This window comes from Loxodonta africana, chromosome 8 (genome assembly GCF_030014295.1).
Source record: "Loxodonta africana isolate mLoxAfr1 chromosome 8, mLoxAfr1.hap2, whole genome shotgun sequence".
Lineage (NCBI taxonomy): Eukaryota > Metazoa > Chordata > Mammalia > Proboscidea > Elephantidae > Loxodonta > Loxodonta africana.
The window spans coordinates 106,313,079-106,332,385 of record NC_087349.1 but is presented as its reverse complement, the minus strand read 5'-3'; the positions used below and the strand labels follow the sequence as shown (position 1 = coordinate 106,332,385).

Below are 19,307 nucleotides of genomic sequence, written 5' to 3'. Positions count from 1 at the left end.
GGGGAGCTGGGGGAAGAAGCCAGGTTGCTGGGGGTGGTGTGGTGAGAAGTGGGCAGTGCACGGGGAGACCAGTCTGACAAGGGACGGGAGGAGGGTAGGAGCCTGAGGGACACAGCACCAAGAAAAGGCATCGTTAGGACAGGGAGACTTGAGCAGGTTTTGAAGAGAGGGAAAAGAGGCAGCCGAGATGAAGGGAGATGACGAGGGGTTGGAGTTGATAACTCCTACTTCACACCGGACTAAATATTTATACGTCCTTTTTGTTCCCCCGCTAAAAGCAAGTTCTAATTTCTGACAGCAGCCACATGTATTAAGAGCGTGGGTTCTGGAGCCAGATTGTTTGGATATGAATCCCACCTCTAGTTACTAGTTACACCACTGCCCCCACTACAAATACTTTAAAAAAATAAAAAACTATTGTCCTCAAGTCAATTCCGACTCATAGTGACCCTACAGTGAGTCTTTACTCTGGGCTTCACACACACAGTCTTATCTAACCCTCACAGTAACCTGACAGGTACTAATACCATCTCTACTTCATAAAAAAGAAACCAAAGCCCAATGGTGAAGTAATCTGCCCAAGTCACTCAGCTGGTCAGGGCGGGGAGAGCCCACAGGTGTGAGCTGGGCTCCCCTCACCTTGGCCACTCAGTTTCCCTTGGACACTCGCAGGAGTGCCCACACGGAGCTGGCAACAGGGCAGGGGCTCGCTAAACTCACTATGGCAGCATCTCCCAGCCACTGGACAAGGGAGAAAGAACTCTCAGTGCTTCTGGAAGCCAGTCTGGCATCAAAGTGAGCTTCAGGAGATTAAAACATATTTACACTCCTCTCTGACAAAGGTCACTTTGGTCTGCAGCGCTTTCTGGACTCTACACAGAGAGGAAGGAGTGTTCCTTTGGGTCGGTGCAGCCCCATGATGTCTTCCTTGGCAGGGTTCTGCCGTTCCCTTCTCGCCTCATGCTTTGCCACCACTCACACTGCGCTCCCGGCTGGCTGACCACATGAAGGGGCCGTGCGAGCAGGTGCAGAAAGTCGTTGGTAAGAACGGTTCAGGAAGAGAATGAAAGCAAAGGAACCGGGTTTGTGAGGCCACGTGACCACCTGCTATTTTTAAACCATGCTGTAGCTACAAGGAGATATCTGGGAAGCCCTGAACCAAGGTACAAAAAAAGGCACACTTTAATTAAGAGCTTTTGAAAGGGCAGCCTGCGGACAGAAATGACAGGGGGTGAAGTCAAGGGTAGAGGGAGAGAAAGAAGAATGGCAGAAGGGTTTGAAATCCATGCTGCTCCTCTGTTCAGATTCCAAAGGGACTTTTTCTTCGAAATAAGGGATGATGTTGTTTGTATATATGCATATGCTGTCTTCCAGCTTAAGACAGATAAAATACCAAATTAAAGAACTGAAAAAACCTTGACGAAGGGAAAGGGCAGAAAAAGAGTTATTATTTAGCATTTTAAAAAAATGTATCAGAACAGGTGAGAGTGGTTCTGTATGTCTAGGTAGCTACAGTGGAAACCTCATTATCTTTTTAAAAAATTAGGCTCCATTATCTTAATAACAGTAATGCTGGGAGGAGATTCAGGAACAAGCAGAAAGAGAAGTAGAAGGCAGGCCATATGGGATTTCTGGTGAGACAAAACGAAATTAGATTTTCAAATATAAGGATCAGATCTCTGAAAGAAGTTTGCAGCCAAGATGCTGGCAACCCAATGCATTCCACGTGGTAAGTTACAACCACAGAACAGAGGTATCATTTGGAACACATTTTATGCAGGGGGAAAAATTCTACAACAGAAGAAAAGGACGCCATCTTGAGCCAACGTATCTTTAAGAAATTACCTATTTTGAAGAATGCGACATAGAGCACTTTGCCCAGAAGAAATGAAGGGGAAAATATTCTGAAAATGCATTTTTTAAAAAATGAGATCTGTTATAAGTCAATGTTTTCTTTAAATTTAATGTAAAAGATGCTTCAGAAATAGTCATTCCCACATTATTATGCTGCACCTCCCTGAGGCACAAGTACCTTCTCTGTCTTGACATCACAGTATCCCCAGCAGCTGACACATGGCAGACACTGAACAAATATTTGTAGACAAAGTGCATGAATTGCAGCCGTCACAGGCTCTAAAACAGCACCTTGCACACTAAACACTTGTCAAGAGGTGACCTGGTACAGTGTAAAGACAACATGGCCCTGAGTCTGGCCTCTGGATCTTGACCTAGCTCCAAGAGGCAGGGTGAACGTGAGCTGGACAGGAGTTTTCCCTACCTGCACCACAACCAGTGCCAACTCTGCAGACACCACAATGCAGGCTGCCTCAGGGAAGAACAGCAAGGCTCCCAAGAGATTAACTCTCGGGGCCGCCATGTCTTCCATACGCTTCCAGTAGAGGTTATGACCCTTTCGTGGCTACCATCTGGCCTGCAGCAAATCTATCACTGAGCAAGACAGCTTGGATGGAAGAGAATACAGCTAATCAACTTCTCCTCATTCCCCGCGGATAAAAATGCATCGTCACCTCAACTCAATTGAAAGTAGGGAGAAGAGCTTTTCCGTGTTAAATATCCCTACTGCCTAGAGTACCAAAGAGCCACTCAGTGTGCACTGGTTGCTGGAAAAAGCACCTCTTCTCCTTGGCACCGTCACATGGCCATAGCTGTGACACCCCCTGTGGGTGCAGGGAAGTGGCAAGTTCAGTGTGTAAGAGAACTAGCTGCACACACGTACTCAGCAGAGACGCAAGTTGACCTTGTGTGTGTACATAACCAAAACCAGTTGCCATCGAGGTGACTCTGACTCGTGGCAACCCCACGTGTGTCAGAGCACGACCATGTTCCATAGGATTTCCAATGGCTGATTTTTTTGGAAGGAACTCCAGGCTTTTCTTCCAAGGTGCCTCTGGGTAAACCTGTACCTCCATTCTCTCAGCTGAGTGTGTCAGCCATTTGCACCCCCCAGCGGCTCCTGTGTATATGTGTATCATATGATTTCACAGCCGCCATGTGCAGGCACTGTGCTATAAACCTAGAAGGTCACCGTTCATGTCCACATTTTAGACAGGAAGAAACTAATTGACCAGGTCAAAGAGCTAGTCCACAATAGAGCAAGTATCTGGACCTGATCTTTTGGATTCTGGAGCCCAAACATTAGAACCTATGCCTAGGCAAAGGGGGTGCCAGAGGATGGGAAATAAAAACTGGGAGACGAAGCTGGTAGAAAATAAAGCGCACAGTCAGGATGACAAACATCCAGTGCCACATGCTGTGCAAATCACTGGGGTTAAATGAGCAGATGGTGCCCTCCACCCCGGAAGCACACACACAAGATACCATACAGCACGTGAAGTGCTGTCAGCCAAGAACACAAGGTACCATATCAGAGCTGTGACGAGGAAGAAGTGCCGAATTCTGACAGGGAGAATTTGGTCGTAGACTGCTTTCCAGGCAATGAGGAGTTGGCCAGGCAGAGAACCGGCAACTGACCAAGAGCAGTCACATATCAACTGTGTGGCAGGACGGGAAGGAGACGTGGCATTTACTCAACTCTAAGGAATGGCCACTGTGTATTAGGCACTGTCCCAGGCACAGGAATTCAAACACGTATAAGGCATGGTCCTTGCCTTCATGGGATTCACAGTCAAGAAAGGAAATAAAGCCAAGTCTCTTGGAAACCTCCTACCAATAGTGGCTAAGAAGTTGGGCTTTGTTCTTTGTGTTTTTAAGCAAATAAGTGACATGAAAATTTCAATAATTTATGAAGAAGTGAGAACTGGATGGAGAAGGGGCTGGAAGAGGGCCATGACAAAGTCACTGTGATGGCTCAGGGGAGCATTAGAAAAGCCTGAAGGAGTCCCTTGATGGCACAAATGGTTACGCACTCGACTACTAGACAAGGCTGCCGGTTCAAACCCACCCAGAGGTGCCTCGGCAGACAGGCCTGGCCATCTGCTTCTGAAAGGTCACAACCTTGAAAACCGTATGGAGGAGTTCTACTCTGCACACATGGGGTCGCTGTAAATTGTAACTGACTTGACAACAACTGACAACAATAACTGTGACAAATATTTCTTTATAAGGAAGGTCCGGAGTTGGATGAAGACAGTGGTAACACAGAGGAAGAGACAGAAAGATCAGAGGTAAAATCAAGAAGGCTAGTCTGCATGGTTGGAGTTTCCAAGTAGCAATGAGGTTAAATGGTATTAATTCATGCAAAGGACATACGACACTGCCTGGCCTATAGTAAGTGCCCAATGAGTGTTACCTGTTGTAATTTTTATGCTGAACTGACTTTTAACTTTTCAGTATTGCACATTTGAAGGGCTCTGGACCATTCCTCCCACCACAGGAAGTGGGAGGAGAGAGGTTACAGGAGACCACATCAGCAGGTCTCAGTGACAAGAGCATGGCTTGTCTTTGATCTTTCTTATCTAGCTCAACCACCACCCGTCTGTCAGACTGTCAGACTGTGGTGGCTTGCATGTTGCTTTGATGCTAGAAGTTATGACACCAATATTTCAAATACCAGAAGGGTCACCCATGGTGGACAGGTTTCAAGTGGAGCTTCCAGACCAAGACAGACTAGGAAGAAAGACCTGGTAACCTGCTCCTGAAAATTAGCCAGTGAAAACCCTATGGATCACAACAGAATTATTGTCTGGTATAGTGCTGGAAGATGAGCCCTCTAGGTTGAAAGGAACTCAAAATGCACAATGGCCACAACAATGGACTCTAACATGTCAATGATCCTGAAGATGGCACAGGGCTAGGCAATGTTTCTTTATGTTGTATTGTACTTGGGGTCACCAGAAGCTGGAGCCAACTCAACAGACAACTAACAACAACAACAACATCTAGGTTAATGTAGAAACAGATTAACTGTTTTAAAAATATTTACCGAACACTGTATGAATAAAGGAACAAATGCCCAAATAAATACAAGAACAACAACGAACCCTGGCTCCCAATCTCACAAAAACCAGAAAATGGTTCATCAGCTGATCTATAAAACACCTTGAGAAATATCCTTTTTCAAGGACTGTCACAGAGAAGGCATGGTTGATCCATATTTGGGAAAGAAGCTGAGTCAAGGAAATAAAGCTTACTGACGAAAATTTATCGTACAGAGAATCCAAATATATTACCTCCTGGTTACCCCATAACCATTTTTCTGCAACCTGACAACTCTTTAATTAGTGTCTAAGTCCCTATACTGCTGCTTTATTTTCCAAGTGGGTTTTGTCTTCTTGCAGCTGTGGAGGCTTTCTGCCAGGACTCCCACAATGTAGAGCATCAAGGACTCCTCTTGTCAGTTTGGAACCAAGGCAATGAAACTCTCCAAGTTCCCTGCCCTTCGCCCCCACTCACAGACAGGCAACCTCCCTCTTCCTACACTGGTCGCCTCAAGATCAGACAATCCCCAAGAAAGACATAAGAAAAATTTATTTGCTGGCCAATGAAGAAATAACCCTCATTGACTTATCTTAGCTGTGATTACGTACTTACTGTCCCATCCCCATAGATACTAAAAGCATTTTGTGAACACTCATATGCTAGAATATATACCGTTATTGTGATCTATGCATTCCTGAAAAATCTCATGTTTGGCAAAATTCTATACTAATGATACAGATCTTCTGGGGAATTTTGTTTGGGACATTTCATTCAAAACCTATGGAACTTCAAAACACAGTCAAAAACAATCAGTGGTAACCTGGAGAGAGAATCTGATCACCGAGGCAGGTGGGTCAGCATAGCTGGGGCCGACCACGGTGTCTATTAAAAATACATAAAAACGATGGAGGAGAAAGGCTGGCTGAGCTGAGGTGGACACAGAAAGAAACATAACTGGCCAAGAGCCAGGAGCCACACCAGGTTGTCACTGCAACTGTCCTGAAGGGGACCCTGGGGGCAGGTGGTTGCTGTGATTCTACACACACACACACACGCATACTAATGCATATATACACACGTTACTGTTGTTGTTGTGTGCCATTGAGCCAATTCCAGCTTATAGCAACCCTATAGGACAGAGTAGAACTGTCCCATAGGGTTTCCCAGGCTGTAATCTGTACGGGAGCAGATTGCCAGGTCTCTTCTGTGGAGCTGCTAGGTGTGTTTGAACTACCGATCTTTTGGTTAGCAGCTGAGCGCTTAACCATTCACCACCAGGGCACCTCTATACACACTTATACATGCATGCACACGTGCACATGTTCACAAACACACATATACATACATGTATGCACAAACACACATGTACCCATATACACACATACATGAGCACACACACACACCACCACAGCAGCTGCGCCAAGGACTTTTTCTCCATCCTGCCGAAGGGCAGCATTCTACCCCCATACCCTCACTCCCTCTGCCTAGGAAAAATTGTGACTAAACCAACCTAACTTCTGCCTTACTCAGTTATCTCACCCCTTTGTGCCAGTCATGTATGAGCTGATTTGCACTACAGAACAGAGCACACATTAGTTCATATGGTCCTCAAAGGGACTGATCAGTAGGTTAATCTGAAGGCGAGGTCACTTGCTCATGAACTAGCAGTGGCGGAGCTGAAAGCAGGGTGGAGGGTGGGCAAAGCCTGTGCTTTCTCTATCACATAGTGTAGTCCTGTGCCCAGCACAGACATGATTCCCAGAGAAAGATGTGGCCAGAGTCAGACACATGGAAGAGGGCAAATACTCACATATAATACGTCGGATAAAGTCCTTCAAAATACCAGCAATGCTTTTTGGCCTCTGTGCACTGGAAAGAGAAGGAAGAGAAACTTGGTCAGTGGTAAATTATCAGCTTATGGTTGAAAAGACCTCACAATGTCACAAGGAAGGATGAGAGGATAGAACTTAAATGGGTGACAGGCTGGGGCTAAGAGGAGAGCACAAAGTAGAGAGAGACTCATTCCCTTCCTTGTGACTTTTTACTTCTTCAATTTTTTAAAATAGGAAGGAAAATATCTATTTTTCTATTGATTTTCCCAGCCTTTCACATCTCTAAAGACACTGGGCATGATCAGTTCATTTATTAACTAAATGAAAGACAATCCATTTTTTAAAATCCACATGGTAGTACATGTCCGATATCTAAAGGGTGCTAGAAATAAAGTACTATATAGATTTCCATTTCCCCCAGTTTTCACTTTTGAAAGGCAGTTTCCCACAGCTTTCTACATCTTTACATTGAGGATTCTCTCAGCAGCACCCTGTCCTCTCTCATGCTCAGGCATGAGAAAGAGAAAAGAGGGGAACAAGGATGCCGCCCCTGGTCCTTTCCCCGTAAACCCAGTACCTGCCACTGCAGAGGGGACTCAGAGCCCCAGAGGGCTGCAGGCCCATCGGCACCAGCTGAGGAGGCAGCTCAGTGCACTCGTGCAGGGGCCTTGAATCCCTCTGTCTCCCCCCTACCTCCAACAAGTGCCAGCAAGCCCGGGGCCATCACCTTCTCAGTGAGAAAGAATGCCATGCAGAAATGCTCTGACCTATCTGGACAAGGCTTCTCTCAAATTATTTCACTCATGTCTTCACATTTGTTTAATTACAGCTTCCTAACCTCCATGATCCACTGTACTGGCTCCTACATGTAAATAAAAGCTTGCAAATACAACACTTTTATATAAAAATCAAATATAAAAAGTTTTCTATTTATATAAAATTGGGAAGGGGCAGAGTGAAAACACAGCCTTTTTTTATTTTTGGGAGGTAAAACCAGTTGCCAGTTGCTGTCGAGTTGAGTCTGACTTAAGGTGACCCCATGTGTGTCACAGGAGAACTGTGCTCCATACAGTTTTCAATGGCTGGTTTTTTGGAAGTAGATCGCCAGGCCTTTCTTCCAAGGTGCCTCTGGGTAAACTCAAAGTCCAACCTTTTGGTTAGCAGCCATGCACATTAACTGTTTGTACCACCTAGGGACTCCGTTGGGTGAATTATGTGGTCCAAGGTTAGGCTCCCAGAGCAGGCAGCTAGGCAGGGGCAGAGATGGGGCCAGACACTGAGCTGTGGTCAGCTCCCTATCAGTGCCTTCCCCCGGGATCCCTTCCTAGGTCCCTGGGTGGCACGGAAGAAAGACCTGGCAGTCAGCTGCTAACCTAAAGGTTGGTGGTTCAAACCTAATTAGCGACATCATAGAAGAAAGAGCTGGCAATCTGCTTCTGTAAAGATCACAGCCAAGAAAACCCTATGGAGTGGCTCTACTCTGTAACACATGGGGTCACCATGAGTCTGAATCAACTCAATGGCAATGAGTTTGGTTTCCGGATTATTATAGCAGGGTAGGACGAGGCCCTCCCACCACTGTATAACTGCACACAGTTGGCCCAGCAGTGCTAATGAAGCTCAGAAACAGACCCCAACGCTAACACACACATTGATCCTCCACATCTATCACAAATATAAATGATGTGTTATGCAGGTCCCATTACACAGGCTATGAAAATATGGGAGAGAATATGGGGGTTTTCTGAATGCGCTTTAAGACACAGAAGCACACTCAGGCAGCCTCAAGTGACCCAGTTTTATTAATGGAAAGCGAGTTTAATTTAGACTGGGTTAGCTCCTGTCCAGTTCAAGAAATGAAGTTCAGACAGCCGAAGAAATCAATTTATTTTGGCAGGGAAGAGCAATTTCAGGTCTCCTGCTCCAAATTACAATTCATTTTGCCAGAGTCTTCAGTTACATACTGAGAAACTGGCTCTTCCCTCCATGTGTATTTTAAATGCTTCTTCCGTTATTCTCCATCATAGCCGGAGATGGCAAACTTTTTTGGAATTTGACCATCAATCTCTGTACAATCAAGAAATAGCCTCCCCTAGCTATGGGTCGGAATCGACTGGACGGCAGTGGGTTGTTTTTTTTAAGTCCTAGCCAGCACCAAAGCTCTGTGCACCCCACACTCAGGCCTGAGAGAGCCTCCCATACTGCTGCCTGGCCACTCCTGCGGGCATACTGCTGCCTGGCCACTCCTGCGGGCATACTGCTGCCTGGCCACTCCTGCGGGCATACTGCTGCCTGGCCACTCCTGCGGGCATACTGCTGCCTGGCCACTCCTGCGGGCATACTGCTGCCTGGCCACTCCTGCGGGCATACTGCTGCCTGGCCACTCCTGCGGGCATACTGCTGCCTGGCCACTCCTGCGGGCATACTGCTGCCTGGCCACTCCTGCGGGCATACTGCTGCCTGGCCACTCCTGCGGGCATACTGCTGCCTGGCCACTCCTGCGGGCATACTGCTGCCTGGCCACTCCTGCGGGCATACTGCTGCCTGGCCACTCCTGCGGGCATACTGCTGCCTGGCCACTCCTGCGGGCATACTGCTGCCTGGCCACTCCTGCGGGCATACTGCTGCCTGGCCACTCCTGCGGGCATACTGCTGCCTGGCCACTCCTGCGGGCATACTGCTGCCTGGCCACTCCTGCGGGCATACTGCTGCCTGGCCACTCCTGCGGGCATACTGCTGCCTGGCCACTCCTGCGGGCATACTGCTGCCTGGCCACTCCTGCGGGCATACTGCTGCCTGGCCACTCCTGCGGGCATACTGCTGCCTGGCCACTCCTGCGGGCATCGCCACTGGGTTCATCCCCACAGACCAGAAGCAAGTGAGCCTGGGAAGTAAAGGATGCCACCTGGCTTTCACAGCCACTTAGGGGATTTCCCTTAACTTAAAGCGCTCCCTCATCGGAAACTGCCACTTCTCTGGTACCCCAAAACCACAACCTCTAACTCTTAAGGTAGTAACAAAAGGAGCGTTAACGTGCTGCATTTTAGAAAGCACTTTTTTCTTCCAAATGGCCACGTGCTTCCCACTTTTGAATTCACACTGTCTCTGGAATCTATGAATATTAAACCTGTTGCTGTTGAGTTGGTTCCGACTCATAGCGACCCTATAGGACAGAGTAGAACTGCCCCATAGGGTTTCCACGGAGCGGCCGGTGAATTTGAACTGCCGATCTTTTGGTTGGCAGCCGAGCTCTTACCCACTGGGCCACAACGGCTCCATATGAATATCAGGAATACCATTTCGTAGATTGAAAATCTGGGGTCCCTAGTGGGTGTCACAAAGCTTCCTAGTGGCGGCAAAATTAAAACTCAAATCAGCTTTGGTTCCCCTAGACTAATCAACCTAAGAACCGACTCTGTCCACCTCCAGCCTGTTCCGGTGCTGTCCCCAGAGTACGGTGTTGCTGTTCTCGTTAGCTGTCATTGCGTTGGCCTCCGACTTACCGCGACCCCATGCACGGGATGGAACACTGCCTGGTCCTGTGCCACCCCCACGACTGGCTGCAGATCAGACCATTGTGATCTATAGGATTTTCAATGGCTGATTTTCAGAAATAGATCAACAGGAGAGACCTCTCTTCCTAGTCTGTCTTCACCTGGATGCTCTGCTGAAACCTGTTTGGCATCATAGCAACACACAAGCTTCCACTGACAGGCGGGTGGTGGATGCACGTGAGGAGCTTTTGCCAGACATCGAACTCACGTCTCCCACGTGGAAGGCAAGAATTCTGCCACTGAACCACTACTGCCTCACCTCAAGACTACAGGACGGTAGAAAGAGAACCAGAGTCAACTGTAAAGGGCCTGCTGTGGCTCCCGGCTGTGCAATTAACAGGCCAAGAGACTTTGGGAAGAGGAGTCCTCGTGATGCAGTGGTTAAGGCTCAACTGCTTATCGAAAGGCCAGTGGTTCAAACCCACCAGCTGCTCTGCAGGAGAAAGATGTGACAGTCTGTTTCTGTAAAGATTTATAGCCTTGGAACCTTATGGGGCAGTTCTACTTACTCTGTCCTATAAGGTCGCTATGAGTTGGGACCAAATGGACGGCAGTGGGTTTAAGCTCTCCCAGCCTCCACTTCCTCCACACTCACAGCTGACTCTACCACACTGTTACAATAATGAGAACACACACAATACATGTGAGTATATACATAAGTGTATATGTAAGTATATGCATGGGTTTTAAAGCTACAAAAGGTTATATAAAAGCACTGAGCTATTACAGCCAGCACAAGTCCTAGGCACTCTCATATACTGCTACTGGGAAGGAAGGAAGTTTAGGAACATCTGGAAACCCACTAAGGCTTTTACTCTTTAATCATTGAGGAGTTCCCTCCATGAATATGGAACACCTTATGTACAAGGTTATTTATTGTGGCATTATTTCTAATAGCAAAATCCTGGAAAGAACATAAATTCTCATTCGTAGAAGGCTGGTTAAGCAAAGGATAGTGTGTCCACACAAAGCAGTAATACGCAGCCAAAATCAACGCAGATTTCTGTGAACTGATACGGAATGATTTCCCAGGCACCGTGTTAAGTGAAAAAGCAATATGCAAAAGGATGCTACCTTTCACGTAAAAGGAAAACTCTACATTTGGGCCTTTTTTTTTTTTTTTTTTTTTTTACAAAAAGAACCAAAGAAGGGTATGGTAAAAACTAATGAAAGTGGTTACCCTATGGGGCATGGTAGGGTAGGCTGGCAGAGATGGGGGTGAGTATGAGATGTCTCTAAGTATACTTTTTTACATAGTTTGAATTTGAACCTTTTTTTTTTTTTCCTACCATCTGCTTTTCAGTTTGTTTTGTGTTTTATGGTGGCTTAGGTGTTTCTGTGATGCTGGAAGCAATTCCACCAGTATTTCAAAATCTAACAAGGTCACTCGTGGTAGGCAGGTTTCAGCTGAGCTTCCAGACTAAGAAAGGCCTGGTGATCTACTTTAGAAAATTAGCCAATGAAAACCTTATGGATTGCAACAGTACACTGTCCAATTCGCTTGCCTTGGACACATCATCAGGAGGGATCAATCATGGGAGGAAGGCATCCTGTTTGGTGAAGGAGAGGGCCAGCAAGGGCGAGGGAGAACTTTGGTGAGATGGATTGGCACAATAACCACAAAGATGGACTTGAACATGCTGGCAATCATGGGAATGATACAGGACCAAGTAATGTTTTGTTCTGTTGTATATAAGGTTGCCATGAGTCAGAGCTGACTCTACAGACGCTATCTGTCCATCCGTCCGTACATCCACTCACCCACCCACCCATCCATCACCCACCTAAATGTTTTTCATATTAAAAAAATTAAGTACAAAAGAATTAAACACAAAAAAAAACTCAGACTACAAACACTGACGAAAGACTATCGCACACATCATTTTCTTTGCCAGGTGCAACCAAGCCGTGCAGGCACCTGAGATATTAGCGCTCACAAGAAAATTCTAAGGAACATACCGTCTCCTCTAGGCTCCCCTCCTTGGTGCCATCAGATGCTAAGGGCACCATTACTCCCCACTCTTCCTCTGACTTCCCCAAAATTTCTTTCTGACATTTTTCTGAGATATTCAGTGACTTCACTGGTGCCTACTTGCTGGTTACTCTGTATCTATAGTTATTTACTAATATTTTCACTATGATATCCCCACAGAAAACATATTTTGAAAAATACTGACCCCACATCATTTGTTCCTTTGTAAAAAGTTCCCTTAAGGAAATGTTATGGGCACATTTCAGGAAACAGAAGAGAAAAAGCCTTTTAAACAGAGCTACCTAGCACTGAGATGTAGATTCACTTGTAACCACAGAAATTAGTTTAAACTTTTGAAATTTGCTACTATATAGGAAATCTCTTCATTTTTGGTGGCTGGACTTCTGTAACAGTTTTCTTCTAAGGGATTTCAATATTGTAACAATACATACAATATCCCACCAAAGTTAACATGTGGCATTATTGCATTTTACTGCTGGATAAGATGAAGAACTCAAGTCACATATCTCATTAATCCAGTGAAAAACACTGAATGCAGACTGAGAGGATCTGATAGTTTTCATTGTTGAGCTTTTGCTTCAGTAAATGTTTGCTAACTGCACACCAAGTGTCAAACCAACCTGTAAAACCAGTCTAGTGAGAATGGAGGTTGGGTTCCATATGGCATGTGCTGGAGATGGAAAGTCCTGCTGGAAATAATCCAGGCAAGAGGGCCAGAGACTCCCAATCAAAGTCCAGTGGGAAAGCCACAACTGGACTACCAAGTTCAAACACTTAATCTAGCCTTAGCCCCAGGATTCAGGGCACAGCCAGACAGTTAGAGCGGTGCAGATGTGGTCAAAAGGGGAGTTTGGAAGGGATGAGTAAGGGGGATTTCCTCAGTACCCCCAAACACTGGTAGGCTCTCAGAGCTGGTGGGCTCTCAGAGCTGGTGGGCTCTCAGAGCTGGTATGCTCTCAGAGCTGGCCTTCACAAGCAAGTGGATGAGCGGGATGGGGGAAAGCAGAAGATAGACACTGTACTGTTGTTAGTATTGTAGCGATGGAGTCGATGCCAACTCATGGTGACTCCACGTGTGCAGAGTGGAACTGCTCTGTAGGGTTTCACGGCTGTGACCTTTCGAAAGCAGATCACCAGGCCTATCTTCCAAGACATCTCCGGGTGGGTTTGAACCAGGAACTTTTCAGTCAAGTGCTTAGCCATTTGCACTACCTGAGGAACTTGACACTGCATTAAATCAAAAAACCAAACCTGTTGTTGTCAAGTTGATTCTGACTTACAGCGATCCTATAGGGTTCCAAGGCTGTAAATCTTCACAGAAGCAGACTGCCACATCCCTCTTCTGCAGAGTAGCTGGTGCGTTCAAACCACTATCCTTTTGGTTAGCAGCTGAACGCTTAACCACTGCACCACCAGGGCTCTTTTGACACTACAATAAAAGGAGCAAGCAAGCTGGAGGCAAAGAGGGACCCACATAGGGAAGGATAAACTAGAGAACCAGAGAACTGGGTTGTGATCTCAACTGCCACCTACCAGCCATGTTGCCAGTCAGTCTGAATCTCAGCTTCCTTATTTCTAAAACAAGAACTACACTCTTCCCTGCTAATTTAAAGATGCTTTATAAAGAACTGAGATCATATGTATCACAATGCCCAGCCAGATAGGAGGCATATGTGAGCAAATCACACAGCCAGCTCGCATCTCTGTCCCTAACTGTGTCTTGAAGCCAGCTTTTTTAACTCTCTGCAACAAATGACTTCCAAAGATCCTTTTACTGTGATCCTTTATCATCTAAGCAGAAGCAAAGCTTCCAAACGTGCAGAGAACAAATTTTCTAAACACGCGATACCTTATATGTGTATAATATTCAGTTTTCTAAAATCCCCTTAAAAAACAAGCCGTACTCCAAAAAAAAAAGTTCAAAATGTGTATAAACTAAGAAGAAAAAGAATCAATTTCTGGGTTTTATGCCCACTCCCTGAAAGTAGATCTATCCATTTTTCAAAGATGCTAGCATGGTTTCTGAAGGTCTGACCATCTACAAAAACAGAAAGTAGATTTGTCAGGGAATACCAGCTCTTTCTACTGGATGAAGCACCCTCTGTACTCAGGTCCCTGTCCTCGGTTCTGGGCAAACAGGGGTGCTCAAGGAGCTCATAACACAAATTCCCTTCCGTGTGTATGACAGGGGCAATGACAAGCATATAAGCACAGGCATGCACTTCTCGAAAAGATCATAAAGAAAGCAATATACAATTTAAAACTGTTAACAAAGCAGAGTAGGGAGGATTGTGAGGAGGCATCTGCTGTAAGGATTACAACTGAGATTTAAACTTGAAAGGCCTGTGAGAAGTCTGCACCCAGGACTAGGACAACTATACATGTAGTTAAAAACCAAAACCAAACCCATTGCTGTCAAGTTGATTCCGACTCACAGTTCTACACAGGCCAGAGTAGAACTGCCCCCTAGGGTTTCCAAGGAGTCAAACTCATAACCACCACACCACCAGGCCTCCATACATGTAGTCCCCCCCCCCAAAAAAACCCCCAAACCCGTTGCTGCCGAGTCAATACTGACTCATAGCAATCCTATAGGACAGGGTAGAACTGCCCCATAGGGTTTCTAAGGAGCAACCGGTGGATTCAAACTGCCAACATTTTTGGTTAGCAGTCAAACTCTTAACCAGGGCTCCATATATGCGCAGTTAAGCCCCACTAAATATAGTCACTCATAGTTAGCCCGGATCTAAATAAGTCCCAAAGAGCAAATCCTTGCTAATCCCCTCTAGTAATCCTCATGTTGACATAAATTATTCGACATCTCTCTGTACTGAATATGGGAGGACACAGGTTGCCATTCCAGAATAAAATGGTACATTCTTTTCTATTCCACGTTAAAAGAACAGTTGTTCCACAATAAGATATGGTGAACTCTGAGAAAATTGAAATCTGTGGCTTTGGACACAAAGGAGTGAAGAGGAAAGCTATAAAGAATTCAAAACAATGTGGACTTCATCTAAATTCCAATTTATCCTTCTGTTCAGTGTGGGAGGTGGAGTGGGATCTTTACATGAATAGCAGACAAACGAGCAAACTAGCACTTCAAAAACACAACTAGTCCCACTGACACACAGAGAATAAAGATCCTGATTTTACTTAGCATAGTTACAGTTTTAGCTAGTCTGTCCTGGGGCAATAGCCCACAATTTCCTCTGGAGTGGAGGGAAGACCTGGGAGGATCAGCCTGGGGACCCCCTCTTTGTGGAATGGGAGAGGCACCCTGCCATGCCCCGGAGCTGCTTTCACATTCATCAAAGGCTGAACTTGACACACACAGCAATGAGATCCTAGCTGCTTTCAGTTCCTGCCCAATTAAAGTGTTCACTTTACACTCAGCACAGACTCTGAACAAAGGGAGCCTCCTGGCCGCTGGCAGGTTTGATGTTCAGGACCGTGGACAGAGGCAGAGGGCAGCAAGGGTCCTGTTCAAAGCAGGGCTAGGATTTATAGAGGAATGACAGGTAATTAGCTCAAGGTTTCTGAACTTCAAATACTAAATAGGAAATCAGGCCTTAAATCCTTGTATTGGAATTTTAATCAATCCCCTAAGTGTTAATTACTTAATCCCTAGATTTTTGGACATTCTGTTTTTCAGAAACACCTCATTCTTCAAGGAACCTTAATTTTTTTCAGATGGAAGCAGGATATCACAAATATCGTTGCTAAAAGGGCAGAAAGCAGGGATCTGAAGAAAAAGGGAATAAAAGGTCCTCAACTGTTCGATAGAAGAAAACACATCAGCAATACATGCATTGCCAGCAAATGACCGTCAGGGATACAGCACTGTCTGCTGATATCTCGAAGATTCTGGGAGAATGGAGACTCCGAGACACACAATTAGTCCCAACTGTATATCCCTGGGAAACCTGTGAACGCTCATAACTTCCTCTGAATAACACTTCTGTGTTTGTTTGCTTTGGTCTTTAATAAAAGAAAGGTAGAGGGAGCAGATTTCCTCAAGGTCCCTAATTCAGTCCGTAAAGATCCTCATACACCAGGAGGCAAAAATTAATCAACAGCCGAAATTAAAAGGCAAACAATGGAGGGAAATATTCCAATACGATAAGGTTAAAATCTTTAAATAATTAAATGCTCATACAAAGCAGTAAAAAAAAAAAAAAAAGATAAAAATCTCAAAAGGAAAATTAAATAATGGATATGAAAATTCTTCACAGAAGAAATACAAAAAGCCAATGACCATATTTTAAAAGATAAAATTCACTCATAATCAAAAGAAATACAAATTACAAAATTACAATGGTATGGTTTTTAACTATCAAACTGGCAATTAAAAAATAACAAAAACAGCTAGTATCAACTGTTGATGATAACATGAAGAAATACCACATAATGCTGTTGGGAACATAAATTATGTCACAGGAGGACAATTTTTCAATACATATCAAAAGCCCTGAAAATATACACAACTTTTCAGGGCTACTGCAGTTGTAGTACTTATCCAATGGAGATAATATTAACCATTGGGAATAAATTTTTTAATTAAAAAAACTGGAAATAACAATTTTGAAATACAGGTTTGGTTAATAAAGTTATAATATGTCCAAAAGACATATTAATAGACATTTACTGAATATCAGATTGGACAGAAATATATAATGGTATGGGAACTTTTTGGTAAGAAAAAAAAAATAGTATGTCTAGGATGGCAGAATTTTGCTATACATCATGAAAAACAAAAACCCACTGCTGTCGAGTCAATCTTGACTCATAGCAACCCTACAGAGCAGGGTAGACGTGCCCCGTAGGGTTTCCGAGGCTACAATATTTAAGGAAGCAGACTGCCACATCTTCCTCCTGCGGAGTGGCTGGTGGGTTCAAACCACTGACCTTTCATTTAGCAGCCAAGCACTTAGCCACGATGCCACCAGGGCATCTTTTATCCATCATAGAAAAGAGAAAATGTGGAAAGACATGTACCAAAATACTAATAACAAATTATTGGTGGCATTAGTGGTGATTTTTTTCATTGTATATGTTGACGGCTGGTCTCCAAGTCGTCTGTAGGTGACCCTTAACATTTTATTTTTAAATGTGAATTAAATTTTAATTTAAAAACCAAACCACTTATTTGTCCAATAAAGAAATACAAAGTGAGTATGGAGAGATACCTAAAACAAAGAAATATAGCTAGTTAACAAAAGTGAGCATTATCCAATTAGAAATTAAATAAAAGCTAACAGATGAGCAAAGTCTGTGAAAAATAATATACAAAGCTAGAAAGGGTGTACAGAAACAAATACACCGAACCAAAAACCTACTGCCGTTGCACTGATTCCGACTCATAGCGACCCTATAGGACAGTAGATCTGTTCCACAGGGTTTTCAAGGCTGTACCCTTTATGGCAGCAGGCTGAGTCTGAGCTACTGATCTTTCGATTAGCAGCCAAGCACTTAACCACTGCACCACCAGAGTTCCTTAAATACTCACACAGTCGGCAACTAATACTGAATTCGTAAAAAGTTTAACATCATGGAAATACTCATTTTGCACAGTTAATTTCAAAACACATTACATATATTTAACTGTACGCAACTATGCAAAACTAAATATATTGTTGTTGTTGTAGGGGCTAACGAGTCAGTTCCAATGACTACAGGACAGAATAGAACTGCCCCATAGGGTTTCGAAGGAGCGACTGGTGGATTCAAACTGCTGACCTTTTAGTTAGTGGCCATACCTCTTAACCGCTTCGCAACCAGGACAGTTCTCATTAAACAGTTAGTACACATATTGTTTTATGACATTGGTTAACAATCCCACAACATGTCAAGATTCTCCCTTCTCAACCTTGGGTTCCCTATTACCAGCTTTCCTGTCCCCTCCTGCCTTCCAGTCCCTGCCCCAGGGCTGGAGTGTCCCTTTAATCTCATTTTGTTTTATGGGCCTGTCCAATCTTTGGCTGAAGGGTGAACTTCAGGAGTGACTTCATTATTGAGCTGAAAGGGTGTCTGGGGGCTGTACTCTCAGGGTTTCTCCAGTCTCTGTCAGGCCAGTAAGTCTGGTTTTTCTTTTCGAGTTAGGATTTCGTTCTACATTTTTCTCCAGCTCTGTCTGGGACTCTCTATTGTGATCCTTGTCGGAGCAGTCCGTGGTGGAAGCTGGGTACCATCTAGTTGTACTGACTCAATCTGGTGAAGGCCATGGTAGTTGTGGCCCATTAGTCCTTTGGACTAATCTTTCCCTTATATCTTTAGTTTTCTTCATTATTTCTTGCTCTCAAAGGGGTGAGACCAGTGGAGTATCCTAGATGGCTGCTCACAGGCTTTTAAGACCCCAGACGCTACTCACCAAAGTAGAGTGTAGAACATTTTCTTTATAAACTATGTTATGCCAATTGAGCTAGATGTTCCCCGAGCCTCAGCTCAGCAATTCAGTCCCTCAGGGAATTTGGATGTGTCTATGGAGTTTCCATGACCTTGCCTGGCAACAGGGTTTTTTTTTTTTTAAATATATATTCATAGGAAAAAGAATGGAAGAACATAATTCTAAATTTATAGTGTTAATATTTGAACAGTGCAATTTATCTTGGGTTACCTTAAAAATATCTCCCTACTTGAGTCCTAAATCTCTCTAATAACAATCAGAAGTTGCTGTGGCGAGAGGAAAGGGGCACATAAGGATCCTAGATTAGTGCAAAGGATGGGATGCACTGAAAGGATCAAAACACACTCAAGCACTCAGCTGCTCCTCCTTGTGCCCATTTGAACATAAGTTCTGAAAACCATGCCATTTTTTGAAATACAATTATCAATGTCCCAAAATTCAATTAAGTGAAATCATACAATTTCTAGTCTTCTCTGTCTGGAGTCTTTCCCCCATGTTATTGCATGTATTAGCAGTTCATTCCTCTGTATTGTGGAATAAAGAGACATGACACATTGCATGGACATTACATATTTGGTTCATCCATTCAACAGCTAATGGACATTTGGGTTTTGTCTTAGTTA

The 19,307-nt window shown here is 44.5% G+C and overlaps 1 protein-coding gene across 2 annotated transcripts in view; it reads right to left on the bottom strand.

Moving 5' to 3' along the window:
* VOPP1 (VOPP1 WW domain binding protein) overlaps positions 1 to 19,307 on the bottom strand; it is a 130,177-nt gene that overhangs the window by 50,668 nt on the left and 60,202 nt on the right. For both annotated transcript variants that reach the window (XM_064290205.1, XM_010587151.3), the window contains one exon: positions 6,710 to 6,768. In XM_064290205.1, coding sequence (XP_064146275.1) covers positions 6,710 to 6,768 — 59 coding nt within the window. Of the gene's footprint in view, positions 1 to 6,709; positions 6,769 to 19,307 lie in introns of those variants that run through there.